Source organism: Electrona antarctica (assembly GCF_951216825.1).
Source record: "Electrona antarctica genome assembly, chromosome: 5".
In the NCBI taxonomy this organism is placed as follows: Eukaryota; Metazoa; Chordata; class Actinopteri; order Myctophiformes; family Myctophidae; genus Electrona; species Electrona antarctica.
Window position 1 is genome coordinate 19,370,374 of NC_136810.1, and position 14,486 is coordinate 19,384,859.

Below are 14,486 nucleotides of genomic sequence, written 5' to 3' on the forward strand. Positions count from 1 at the left end.
TTCCCAGACATCAGTGACATGCTGACAGTTCCATCAAACATTAATGACATTCTGCACGTATGAAAAACCATGTTGAATCACTTTCATGTCAAAGAATTGTCCATGGACCCCCATCTGAAAATATTTGGTGCCAGGAGGGACCCCAACATTACAAGATTGGTCCTTTTGTTGTTAAAATGGGCGATGTAGGCCTACAGAGATTAAATCGAAACCGATATTTAAATTGTTGTTGTTGGTTTTTTAAATAGCAGATAACAGTAACAGTTTTAGACATAATGGGGTTTCCACCCGACAGAACTCATTTTGCTGGGGACCCCCCCGGAACCCCCTCAAAGACCCCATGGGGATCCCCGGACCCCACTTTGAGAACCAAGGAAAGAAAAAAAGAAAACGGCATTGTTTTTATTCCAGGAAGTGTCCTTTTGGCACACACCTTGTAGCCTCATCTTTCCTTCCATCACAACTCCCTTCCTTTCCATATAAACTGTGCAGCCCCAGGGATACAGGCATCATCATCAACACAATCATTTCATCCACTATATCCATATACGTTGGCTATTCAAAAAAGCAGATCTACAAGCCCCATAATGATTGATTGATTCCAAATAGCGGCAATTCATATTTACAGTTTTAATCCATAACTCCAGTCCACAAACCGAATTAGCTAAATATCAAACGTTTATAACTGTAAAACAACTGTCAAACTCTCTGCCTTGGGGCCATATTTAACATAATGGTGTCTCAGACTCGTGATGGCATCGTAATGCCCGATTAATACACTTCGCTGTGTGCCGAAAATATCTGATACAAGCTGACACATCGCACCGTGACAAGCTGTGAGCTTGTAGATCTGCTATTGTCACGTTGTGACACCCACAACACAACTAAACATAAAATGACTTGTCTTATAGTTCTACTGATCTCTTCTCCGCTAGTCCCTCAAATACATTTTTCTCTAGTTTTTAATGTTGACAAAATTGTCAATATATTTAGTCATAGTTTTAATCCTCATTGATTAGTTTTGATTTTGCGTGAGTGAAAAAAAGGTATAGTCTATAGCACCTATTGGTACCACAGCACCTCAAAAGGCCCTTAAAACAAGGCTCCAGACTTCCCAAAACAAACTGGTCAGGCTCCTACTTGGCTTCACATCCCGAACCCACCTCACCCCTGCCCACTTTGACAGGCTGGAAACACCAGAGGGAGTGCAACAAACCATGTGCAATGCAGATTCGGCACAAACATTTCCCTTTTTACCTCCTTTATGGTGAATTCCTGTTCTGTTCTTTGGCTATAGAAGTGTCCATTTGTACGTCTCTAAATGTTTTGATGAATTGAACAAGGTGGACCCTCTTGTAAACAAGTGTAATGATTTATTGGGTCATCCACTCACAGTTAACAGTCTTTGTATTGAGTTGTACTTGAAATGTACTGTAATTCTGCAAACTCTTAATAAATATTTCAATCAATCAATCAATCAATAGTCGAGCAAACAAATTTGTCGTAATTTTAGTCAACGAATAGTCAAATACACAGCTTACAACATATTCCCCAGATACAGGGGCTGGGGGTTTAAGAGGAAGGGGGGTGGGGGTGTAGGGGGGGGGGGGGGGGGGGGGGGCAGCAGGATGTTAACAGGGAAAGGGGGCTTTTGGAGGGAGGAAGCATGCAGTGAGTGAGCCAACGAGAGCAAAACACGCTGTGGAAAAATGGAGGCAAAGCCAAACGTTCAAACCATTAACGTTATCATCAGATGCCTTACACTGTAGACACACACACTAATGATGCTCATTCCATGTCAGCCCTATAGGGCTCCATCTTGCGCCACCCTTATCCCTTATCCCTAAACGTATTTGCCATTTTTTTATATTTTGAAAAACATTTTAAAATAGTTCAACTAGCCGATCTACATCGAGACATTGTGAGCTTCTAGATCGGCTATTTGAACAATTTTAAAATGTTTTTTTAAATTAGTAAAAAATGGCAAATTAGTTTAGGGGTGGCGCAAGATATAGCCCTATTGTCTGTGTGTGTGTGTGTGTGTGTGCGCGTGCGTGTGCACTGTGCAGGGATAAACAGATGATCGCTCCTCGTATAGCTTAGGGAGAAATCTGATGACAGTTAACACACACACACACACGATGACAGTTTATACACTCGTACAGTCTGGCACCTTCTGCTGCCTCAGGGTGCACACACACACACACACACACACACACACACACACACACACACACACACACACACACACACACACACACACACACACACACACACACACACACACACACACACACACACACACACACACACACACACACACACACACACACACACACACACACACACACACACACAGCAGGTTCAGAGCTCTTCATCAACAGATACTCTCAGGCCATGATGCTTCTAGACCATCAAAATATCCCCAAACATATATAAATATTTATGACCATTCATAGTACGTGTAGTAGTGCGTGTGTGTGTGTGCGCATGCCTGCATTCATGCATGCGTGAGTGAGTGTGTGTGTGTGTGTGTGTGTGTGTGTGTGTGTGTGTGTGTGTGCGTGTGTGTGTGTGTGCGGCGTGCTCGCGCGCCAGAGATGCTCTCGTCTCCAAGTGGCACACGGTCTCGGTCTCCATGACAACAGAGTTCAGGTCTCCACTTGAGCACCAAGTAGCATCATGAATATTAATGAGCCTTGCTGGCTCCGCCCACTGCGCTGGGGAGGGAAAATCACAACAAGTTGTCTGTCTGTCTGTCTGTCTGTCTGTCTGTCTGTCTGTCTGTAGTATAGCTACATCCACATAGTATTTACTTAGTATCCACATAGATAGAATTTACATGTGCAATTTGGATTCAGGTGGTATCATTGAGTGACAGTAAGGCCTCAGTCACACTATTGAGACGGCTGTCTTGTCCGTGTCTTGTGTCTTGTCCGTGTTTAATGGCCGCCCCAATGCATTTCCAATGGAAGTCACATGGTTTCACCAAACATTTTTGTTTGATGGCTGTGTTGTGCCCCCCTCCCCCCCATCAAACAAAAATGTTTGGTGAAACCATATGACTTCCATTGGAAATGCATTGGGGCGGCCATTAAACACGGACAAGACACAAGACACGGACAAGACAGCCGTCTCAATAGTGTGACTGAGGCCTAAGAGCTTCCAAACTCGAACACTTAGAAACATTATCACTTCACAGAATGCATATAAGACAGAAAGTGGCTTGTAACATCACGTCCAGGGTGGATTTTTATGAAGCAAAAAACTTGACAGAGACAAAGAGGATAACCCAAGCTGTCCGTACAGGTGCAATATTGATGTGTTTAAAGTTGTTTAATACAATTAGAGAGGACTTTTTGGTTTGATGAATGGACAGTGGAGGGCATTGCAAACAAAACAAGTGCAGATAGATTCATAGTTGCTTGCGGCTATTCACTTATTGCGACGGTAGGTCGCAGATTACTATGAAAACCTGCATGTCAGTGAGTCTGTCCGTCCGTCACGCCTTGTGACACGCTCCATATATGGCCGTCAGTCCGTCACGCCTCGTGACACGCTCCATATATGGCCGTCAGTCCGTCACGCCTCGTGACACACTCCATATATGGCCGTCAGTCCGTCACGCCTCGTGACACGCTCCATATATGAAGATCACGACACTGACCTCATCAAACCCTGAATAGCCATACATGGAGAAGACTGGATCATCACCTAGATCTGCATATATGATGCTGGGCAGCAACTCTAGGTACATCTAACCTTAAACCTCAAACCCATAGATCTCCATACCGTATATGGAGCTGACCTGTTCTGACATTCCATATGTTGATCCTTCCCCATCCGTCCTTCCTCTTCGATGTCTCCCTTTTGACCGATACCGGTCCATTCAAACTCTAGACGGGCCTACCCCAAAGTTATTAGTGCAGCAGCGCCCGGCAGCCGGAGAAAACAGCCCTGAAAATTAAGGCCCAGTCCTACCTGGGCCCTAACTGGGCCCTATAACTGGGCATTTAACGCCCTACCCGCCCCGAAAACCACATTAAAATTAAAGAAAACACACCCGTGTGAAGTGAGTGGTGCAACTCCGTGTGGGGTTCCCCCGGAAATTCCAGACCCACAGGAACACAGGAACCCAGGGTTCCGGCCCGGTTACGGCAAGCCGCCCTGCGTCCTAAACGGTTGAGAAATGGCAGTTACCGTGTGGGGGTCCCTCTACTGTCACTGTACTCCGCACATTCCGTAAAATGAAAAGCCAAAACTGTTGGTTTTAAAATGAAATTGCAATATTTGATATAACCCAAAATGTATCAAACAAATACATCATTAATTTAAATAACCAATCAGTGCAGTTCATTGACTTCCAATTCACAAAGGAGCAGAAAATGTGCAAACCCAGATATCTTTGTCAATTCTTTAGTTCATATCATGCAAGTAATATTCCTGTTAAAGTTCCTTCAATGAGTCCAATGAAAATATGTTGCAGTAATTAAAGTAATCCAGTAAATATCCATCAAAATCTTCTTCTGTCCATAAATCATCAAGTAATCCATGCACTAAGTCCCAGAAGAAAATAGCAATGGATTGCATAAAAAAAGACAAACTATATTCCTCTCCCAACCTCTATGTCAGGGGGCTCCAGGAGATTAATTTGTTCCCTTGGTCTGTTTCAGTTCATAATATCCACCATCAGGATAGATCTTCTCTATTTTGACAAAGCTTCCCTTGTTCAGTTTGTCGGCCACCATATCCAGCGATTTCAATTCTGATTTGGATTAACAGTGTAGGGCTGTAGGCTTTAAGGGGGCTGCATCTTGCATGGGGTCACCAGCTAAATGTGTTAATATCATTTAAAATTTTAAATCCACAAAACTATTTGTAAAAGTTTACAGCACGTCCAAAGACCTGAGACTCTGTTCATGTGGTCTTTGTCGCCCTCATGTGGACAAAATGAATACTACAACTGAACGTTATGGAAAATGTACACAACACCGTGATTTTTGGAACTTCACTGTCTATCATTGTGATATTCGGCTTCCTCCGACACGCTTGATGACGTCAACGACCATGTGAGCAGCACAGATAAAGCGAGACTGATTGATTGATTGATTGAAATTTGAATTGAAACGAAAGCACAAGTCAATACAAGAACTGTTAGGCCTACTTTGTGGACGATGCATGATTAAGCATAGCCTATGTTTACAGGGTCCACCATTTTCAATTCATCAGAACAACACAAATAAAGTAAAAAAGGGAAAAACATGGAGCCTATACATGGGGAGAAAGGGGGGGGGGGGGCATATAACAAGTCTAGTGCTTTTCATGGTTTCAATCAATCAATCAATCAATCTGTGTAGCCCATGAAGTATAAAAACTCCAAAGAGAGAGTGCTATTCTCTCTATAAAGCTCATGAACAAACTTCTAATACTTAGGCAAAAGCACTCAGGATAAACGCGGAGGCAGACAGATGAATGAAGGTTTCGAAGTTCCATTTTATTTGCAGAGTTCAATACAGCAATCAGATGCATGGCCGGAGCCATGCATGCACCCAGCCTGACGGCAGGACACACACTAACACACAGATAGGCATTTTCAGTAGACCTTATACAACTCAAACACAGAGACAACAAAGGGAAGAATGCAAAGGTGATCCCAACCCCCCTTTACCAAATGGTCATGTCTAAATAAGGTAATGGTCACCAGGAAGGACAACAGGAGACCTCTGGTCTGAATGCTCCTAGATCAGAGTAGGCCTGGCTATTTAGCATAGTGCCAGCTGTGAAGAATGGTGACTGAATGTCTAGCCTTTTGGTCCTGTAGGTGAGACCATAGTATTATCAGGCTTACTATTTTAGATGTGAATTTAGTCTGTCTATAGTTTAACATTATTAAGCGATATTAATGAAATGTGGTTCCAAAATATACGACATTCCTCCCTTGCTAAACGTACTACACGTTTATCACAAAATAAAAGGAACCACATTTGGACCTCCCTTGACACTAAGAAAAGATAAAATTAAAAACAACAGATAGGCCTAAGACAAACAAACAATTACATTAGAACTCAAATGGTTACAGAGACAAACGGAATCAAGGTTACATAACTTCTTCAGGCAATTCTCATCACATACTTTACACATAACTAACTTTCGGTTCAGCATCAGTAGAATCTTTTAGTGTTCTATTAAAATCTAATCTGAAATGTTGATTGATTACAAATAAGCGAGATCGGGCGTGTTTATGGCTTGGGACCGCCAGGCCCAACCCTGCTAATCAACACATTAAAAACTAGACACCACTATAAAGCGAAAAAACATCCTATACTACACTGCTTAATTTAGGACATGCTATAACATATACGTTTATAATGCTTGAAATAAAACTCTGCTCTACTAAAGGCAGTTCAGGTATAAAAATACGTTAACAGGCCAGAGTCTAAGCAATATTCAACTAATATTCTCTACACGTCTCTAGGAAATTACCTCATTGTTCCATAAGTAGGCTACTCATGACCCAACTTATCAAATTATACGACAAAAACATACAATCAACATAATGCCTACTAATTCATGTTGAAAACAATACATTTTTCTCTTCCAATTTGTCTAGTATGCAATTAAAATCACTTTCACAACAATACATAACCTCTTTGTCCATCGTCATCACGCACGGGCAGTCAAGGCTGCAGTTCCTCGACGCGCCGCCACGGAGATGTGTCCTTTTTCGGCCCGTGCCGTCTGCAAATGTGTGATCAGTACATTGCATATTACACGGCCGCCGTTTGACACTGTCCTCTTGTCCATTTCGAAATGAATTCTACACACCTCCCCCTCCCTTCAGTCATGAATCACAACACATGACTGACAAAGCGAATTCACGAGAACCGCAGATGGTCACCAAAGCAGACCGTAGCCCGTAGAGCAACCGCCGCGCCCCGCCAAGCAGAGCCGAGCCGAAGAAGCGGGCCCACCGCCTCCCTTTGACCGCTGATCGCCGAGCAGATGAAGCCAAGGATCCCCCTCGAATCGCCGCTGAGCATCGCCGCTCCTCGGGTAGGAGACTCGCTGCTCCCCGCCGAGACGCTGTAGAGAAGCACGAACCCCGTCGACGCGCTGTGGAGGGCCTCTCCCCCCTGTTCCACATCGGAGATCCGGAGCGCACCGTTAGCGCTGCTGTCGTCCATCGTCGCCGAAGAGAAGACCACTTCTTCCCGCTGTAGACGAACGCCGTTTCGCCGAAAAATCAAACAAACCTCCAACCTCCAACCGCCAAAATTAGACTGAAATTGTCCAAAAGTCCCCGCCGGCCCTCTGCTGCCTGACGCAAAAAAAATGCATCAAAGACACCGGTTACGTCGCACCAATTGAAGTATAAAAACTCCAAAGAGAGAGTGCTATTCTCTCTATAAAGCTCATGAACAAACTTCTAATACTTAGGCAAAAGCACTCAGGATAAACGCGGAGGCAGACAGATGAATGAAGGTTTCGAAGTTCCATTTTATTTGCAGAGTTCAATACAGCAATCAGATGCATGGCCGGAGCCATGCATGCACCCAGCCTGACGGCAGGACACACACTAACACACAGATAGGCATTTTCAGTAGACCTTATACAACTCAAACACAGAGACAACAAAGGGAAGAATGCAAAGGTGATCCCAACCCCCCTTTACCAAATGGTCATGTCTAAATAAGGTAATGGTCACCAGGAAGGACAACAGGAGACCTCTGGTCTGAATGCTCCTAGATCAGAGTAGGCCTGGCTATTTAGCATAGTGCCAGCTGTGAAGAATGGTGACTGAATGTCTAGCCTTTTGGTCCTGTAGGTGAGACCATAGTATTATCAGGCTTACTATTTTAGATGTGAATTTAGTCTGTCTATAGTTTAACATTATTAAGCGATATTAATGAAATGTGGTTCCAAAACATACGACACCCATTTGCAATTTTGCATCTTTGCATCTTTTGTATCTGCTCGTGAGCCCGTGAGCCTGCTCGTGAGCCCCGCACGTGTGAACGTATATCGTAGAGTAGACCATAGGCTACTTTAAATAAAACTCACAGCTTTCAGCTTTCTTTCTGTGCAGCCAGATATCACACTCACAGCCAGGCCAGTACCTCTTCAGCTCCTACATATAGCAGTAACCTCACGTCAACTGCATGCTTTCCACCTAACATAGTAGTGATCAGGACTCAGGAGAAACAGCTTGCAGTGATGTCTTCTTCAGGCTCACCACCTCAGCCAACATGGTGTTTTTCCTTCATAACAGGCATTGTAGACAGCTGAACCTCGCTCTTTGATCATCCTGATGCGGAGTGGCGTGCACAGATAGACACTAGGGGGTGCTAAAGCCCTTTTCCCTCTGGACAGCAATGTGCCCTTTTGGAAAAAAAGAAAATAAAGTGTACACTACAGTGACTACACTACAGTATGTGGACCATGGTGACATTGATCAATTCTTGATAAAAAGCTTCTAATATAATTATTTAGGCCCCCAAATATATAAATCTCACACTATTAAAGCAACCGGCCGGTTCCACTTGAGCACCTGCCCCTCTAAATATTACAATAGGCCTACAGCTCCTGCAGTAGCCTACAGCAGTATAGCTGGTGTGTCCACACTCCACAGGGAACAGTCAGTCACTGTCATGGATCCTTCAGTAGATTCAAGACAGCAGCAGAAATGTCCAGTTGAACTCCTTTGCCATTTTACAACCGACTGACCAGTGTTGTTTTTGGCAGCAAATTTTGATTTTAGTTTTAGTCTCTTGAATAGTTTCCATTTAGTTTCAGTCACATTTTAGTCACCTGGAAGATTTTAATCGACTAAATCTACAGTTGATTTAGTCGACTAAAATGTATTTTGGCGGGCCTTGATGCCGTCGTAATGATGGTTTTTACACTTGCTGAAAATAGCTATTTTCAGCATGAAACCAAGTGTAAAATGACTTATACTGGATCTCTTGTCCACTAGTCCCTTCCTAACATTTTAGTCTAGTTGTTATCTGTTGACGAAATTGTCAATATATTTAGTCTTAGTTTTAGTCATCATAGCTTAGTTTTCATTTAGTTTCCATGTAGTTTTCGTCAGTGAAAAAAGGTAGTTGACGAACATTTTTCGTCCTGGTTTTAGTCGACGAAAACAACACTGCGACTGACCGACTGACATCTGATGGTTAAAGATCATATCTCACGTGCTGTTGTAGCATCCCATGTTTAGAATTGATCTATCTAAATCTTACTCACTAATACAGGTTGGGTTTTGCTCCCAGCTGTCCGTCTGTAGGCCTATATCTTGAACCTACTATACCCTTATAGCCTATATGTCCTAACACGTAGACGGAGATGCTCCGATAAAGCACTGCCGGACATGCCAAAGTGTATGTCCAAACAAAAGAAGACCAGGCTTTGGCTACCATGAGGCTCAAACTCTTTGGAACGCTCTGCCCCTGGAGATCAGGCTCACAGAGTCTATCCCCCGTGTTAAATCCCTCCTTAAAACTCGTATAGATTTGCTTAAAAAAATGCCCATTCCTCCTGATTTTAATACACCTGTTTTACATGTGCATTGTGCAGTCAGTGTATTTATCTACATTGTTTTTTTAATTGTTTTTAATCGATTTGTATGTTCATTTGTAAATTACTTTGGAACAGTTTTGAAAGGTGCTATATACAGTTGGAGGCCATCGATATTGTCCTTTTCTTTTTGCTGAGGTTTGCGTGATCTGCGCAAAAGGACAGTTAACCCATTTTGGGCGGGAACCCCTTTTGGTGTTTTAAACATTGTTATAATTTAGCTATTGCAAAATAGCAGATCTACAAGCTCATAGCGCGCCACCGAGTGGCGCGCTACGAGCTTGTAGGTCTGCTATTTTTTGAAAAATCGTGAAAATATTTATTTCAGAAAACTGGAGGATTTAGAAGGATTTTTTAAAATTTTGAGGTCAGGCCTAAATGGGTCAAATGATAAGGGACAATATCGGTGGCACCCAACTGTAAATAAAGTTTATTATGAATTCCCGTGACAGGTGTGTCCTGACTGAGGGGCCCGACAGTCTGGACTTTTAACTGGATTGTTCAGCTTGTGGTCCCTTCTGGTCCCTGGTCTCTGGTCCCTTCTGGCTCCAAAACTGTGGAATGCACCCCCCAGCTTGTGGTCCCTTCTGGCTCCAAAACTGTGTTCAGCTTGTGGTCCCTTCTGGCTCCAAAACTGTGGAATGCACTCCCCGTCGCAGTCAGAACTGCAGCATCACTCCCAATCTTCCGCCGTAGTCTGAAAACCCACCTTTTCAGACTCCACCATGGCCCATAGCACTTACCCTACCCCCTTAGACAGCACTTTTTAGACTTAGATAGCATTTGATACAGACTTATAGCATGTTATGTAGACAGCACAATAATTGCATTGTATGTAGTCATAGCACTTCATAGTATATATGTACAGCATAGTGTAGTATATATGTATAGTTTATATGTACAGTGTCATTATATAGATATGTTCTAGCTACGTTCTTAGCTTACGCATGTTTCTTGATAAATGCTTTTTATATATGTGATGTATTCCCATGCTTTTGTTCTTGCTTAATGTAAATCGCTCTGGATTAAGAGCGTCTGCTAAATGCCTAAATTGTAAATTGTAAATTGTGGTTGAGCACAAGCTGAAGTGTCAGGGCCTGCACGACACGACACTATGACAGGGCCTGACACATAAAACAAGCTTAAAATCGTTAACATATATTTGTTGGATTATACAAGTTATGTTCACTGCAACAGTTCCAGGACAGATAATGTAGTTTGGTAGAATCTATCTATCCATCCATCCATCTGTGGGATCCGCACGTAATTCCGACGGATCATTAGTCTGACATTATGTTGCAGTCACACAGATAATGAAATTAAATGCAGATTCTTGTGGATTTACTTTATTTTGTAACAATTTACTTTATTCTCACTTTCTTTTACACAAAAAAAAGCAAAGAAACAACAACATTGGAACCCTTTCTTTTCTTCTTACAAAATACAATTGTTTTGTATGTAAAAACATTTTAGAAACGCAAGTAAAACAAGTAAAAAAAACCTTCATCTAAATATTTAAGTTATAAAATCTATAGATTAATATCATCTACATATTTAATTTAAATTAATGTGTTCATTTGGCAGCTGAATATTTTTTTTCCCTCAAATAGACCAAACACAATAATAAAAATATTATCGTTAAAATTCAACTCCTCTGAACTATTAACTAATACAACAGGAAATGCAAATGAAGTGCTGATGTAACCTCAGCATGCAAATGAAATGCTGAGGACAGACAGACAGACAGACAGACAGACAGACAGACAGACAGACAGACAGACAGACAGACAGACAGACAGACAGACAGACAGACAGACAGACAGACACAAATGCCTTTAAAACAAACAAAAAGGCTTTTTTTTCTTTTTTCAGATTTGGCAGAAAACAGTGCCAACAGGACGATGTGACAGTGGGAATGAAAATAGAACAAACAAAAATAAAAACAACATTAACAGAAACAAATGGAATGAATTGAGCAAGAATAAACAGCACCATAAAGGAAATAAAGCACCTCCAGCATGTCACACTGCTATTGAAGCACATTAAAGGAATACTTCACCTATTCTTTTTGTTCCCGTTGCATTCCTGAGCCAATAATCCAATCCGGCAAAAACAAAAAACAAAAACAAAAAAATAAAAAATAATAATTCAAGAGTTTATTTGGGTGAACTATTCTTTTAAGGGCAACAACTCCCTTCACGTAGGCTACTGTATATATATATAACAATATAATAAAACATCAGATATATTTATAAAAAAAATAGTCAAATGACAAATAGTCAATAAGAACAAACAACAAACAGAAGAGGAAAAACCTCAAAATTAATTTAATATGCTTCGTCAAAGATAACAGATCTACAAGTTCACAACGCATGGCGTCCGCACCATGCGTTGTGAGCTTGTAGATTGGCTATAGGCATGTGGCTTCAAGCCACACACAGATCATGAAAATGATGATGAAAACGAGGGATGAGAAGAACAACGTTGTCCTCTGACTGGCGCTCGTGTGTGTGTGTGTGTGTGTGTACGTGCGTGCGTGCGTGTGTGTTCAGTATTTGGGGACCTTGGTGTAATCTTCCAGAACGATGCTCTTACACAGACACATGGACAGGATCATTCCCAGCAGCTGAAAGACACACACACACACACATTTCATGATTAGCCTGTCTGACACCTTGATCGAGTTGAGACTAAAGGTGACTCCACACCAAGCAAACTTGGGCAGCGGTGGCCGAACGGATTGCGGAGCGGTCTTCATACCGGAAGGTCGCCAGTTCGAATCAGCGGTCCGACACGTTAAAATTACCACCGCTGAAGTGCCCTTGAACAAGGCATTGAACCACTACGATGAAATGTTCTATGAGCAGGGCCTGGCTGGAAACAAGTTCTTGAGCTTAGCCCAGATACCCTGGGTAAATATAGTAATCATTTCATTTCATTTCAGACCAGTCAAAGACTACTTAAAACTGTCAGATTGCAACAGACATTTTTGAATCGGCACAAAACCAGTCGCCCGACGAAACATTATTTTCCCCCATGCAAATTGCAAAAAGCATTTTGGGCTAGTTTTCCTGTAACATAGCAACATATTTATAGTTGCCCGTTACTTTAGTTTGGGCTTATTTCCAAAGTGTAGTTGCTTATTTTGGCTTGCTTTCATGATTCCTTTTGAAAATTGCAGATGTAATAGGGCTCAAGTGGTGAAACCGGTTGCTTCTTTTGGGCTTGTTTTCATAGACCTGGTCGCTTGTTTCACTCACAGAATCTGGCAAGCTAGCTTGTCACCAAACTGGAGCCTCTCAGTGCATCGCACCCGCAAAACTAAACTAAACAAAACACACAACATTTGTTTCCCGCTATAGCTTTGGAGTTGATCAAATGGTATAATGAATTGAGAGTTGACATTGAGAATAATTATGGTATCTAGTTCACACTGCACGAGTAGTCATCACTGATACATGACGAGTCAGACGAGCAGACGGTAGAGAACCACTCTCTACAGTGGAGTATTTACGCCCCTTATCACTACAACACGGATAGCGTCGGCTACCAAGGGTGACCAGCCGACTAGGGATGTCCCGATACATTTTTTTCGCTTCCGATCCGATCCCGATACAGTATCGGGACATCTCTACAGCCGACCCAACATGTTCGGTTCTTCATCAACGGGTTCAGACGCGTCGGCAAGTGACGGGAGCTTGTCGTCGGGAGTCTCCTGCCGACAAGCTGCCGATGCAAAATCGTGAACGAATTTGTGCAATGTGGAGTTGGCTTTAGAGCAACCGCAGTTACCAATACACAAAAATCACACCCGTGTGAACTGAGTGGTGCAACTCCCCTCTCCCCCTGCCACCCCCCCCCCCCCCCCCCCCTCTCTCTCATTAGCAGGCAACAGTGCAGCACTATCTCTCTCTCTCTGTTTCTGGCACAACAGCGCCACTTTTACCCCTACTGCTACTCATAGTCACATAGGTAGGTTAACACGGACATTGCTGTTCCTTGGAGTGGTTGCACCACTCAAAAATAAGCCAAAAAACCACTAAGACTTGGTTACATCAGGTATAAAGTAAAAGGAAAAAAACGTGACAACCGTATGGAAAAAGGGGCAGAAGAACTGGGAGGCGGAGGCGCGGGTGGTGCGCTGCCCGGAGTGATGTAGAAACGAGTGATTTGCTACTTCACTGTGTATTGTTGCTCTGGTTGGGGTGAAATACAGGGAACACGCACTAGAGGGAGCCAGAGGACTGTACTCTCTGGCTCTTGTTTATTTACCTTAACCCATTTAGACCGAGGCTGATTAGAAAAACGCCTTCTTAATCCTGACCCAAGACAGACAGACAGACGCACACGCGCACGCGCACACGCACACGCACACGCACACACACACACGTACCTCTATGACAGCTACACTTGCACAGATACCCAGAATAACTCCACAGTTCTCCAACAGCCAGCCTTCCACACTGTGCATACATCCCTGGGGAGGGGGAGAGAGAGAGAGAGAGAGAGAGAGAGACTTGTTACAGTTAAGGACTGTGCACACAGAGCATGCCAACTGTAACAATAAGCTATAAATGTGTTTTAAAAATGCTTCTAACTATAATGTCATACAGTTACTGTGTGTGTGTGCGCGTGCGTGCGTGTGTGTGCGTTACCTACCGTGTCATAAACAGGGACATCTGGTGACAGGTGCTCACACAGGCCGGTCTCCCTCACGTCGGTTCCAGGCAGACTCACGTTTCGACACGAACACGCGTAGAAGATCTGAGAGCTGTTCTTGATGGCAGTGTTGTCTGACCAGTTGCCCGGCCCGGTCCAGCCACAGCACTGCATCTGTTCAGACCGTTCGTATCACATTATACAACGGGTAGTTCCGACGAAGCAATCTGATTGAATAAGCCATGCTCTAA

General features: G+C 43.0%; 1 protein-coding gene across 1 annotated transcript in view; it reads right to left on the minus strand.

The window, feature by feature from the left end:
- Positions 1-12,053: 12,053 nt before the first annotated feature.
- The window catches only part of cd82b (CD82 molecule b), a 44,843-nt gene continuing 42,410 nt past the window's right edge, over positions 12,054-14,486 (minus strand). The window contains exons 7-9 of the mRNA XM_079501526.1: positions 14,236-14,409; positions 13,970-14,053; positions 12,054-12,202 (exon numbers count right to left, since the gene is read on the minus strand). Of these exons, the coding sequence (XP_079357652.1) occupies positions 12,125-12,202; positions 13,970-14,053; positions 14,236-14,409 (336 nt within the window). The 3' untranslated portion in view covers positions 12,054-12,124. The remainder of the gene's footprint in view (positions 12,203-13,969; positions 14,054-14,235; positions 14,410-14,486) is intronic.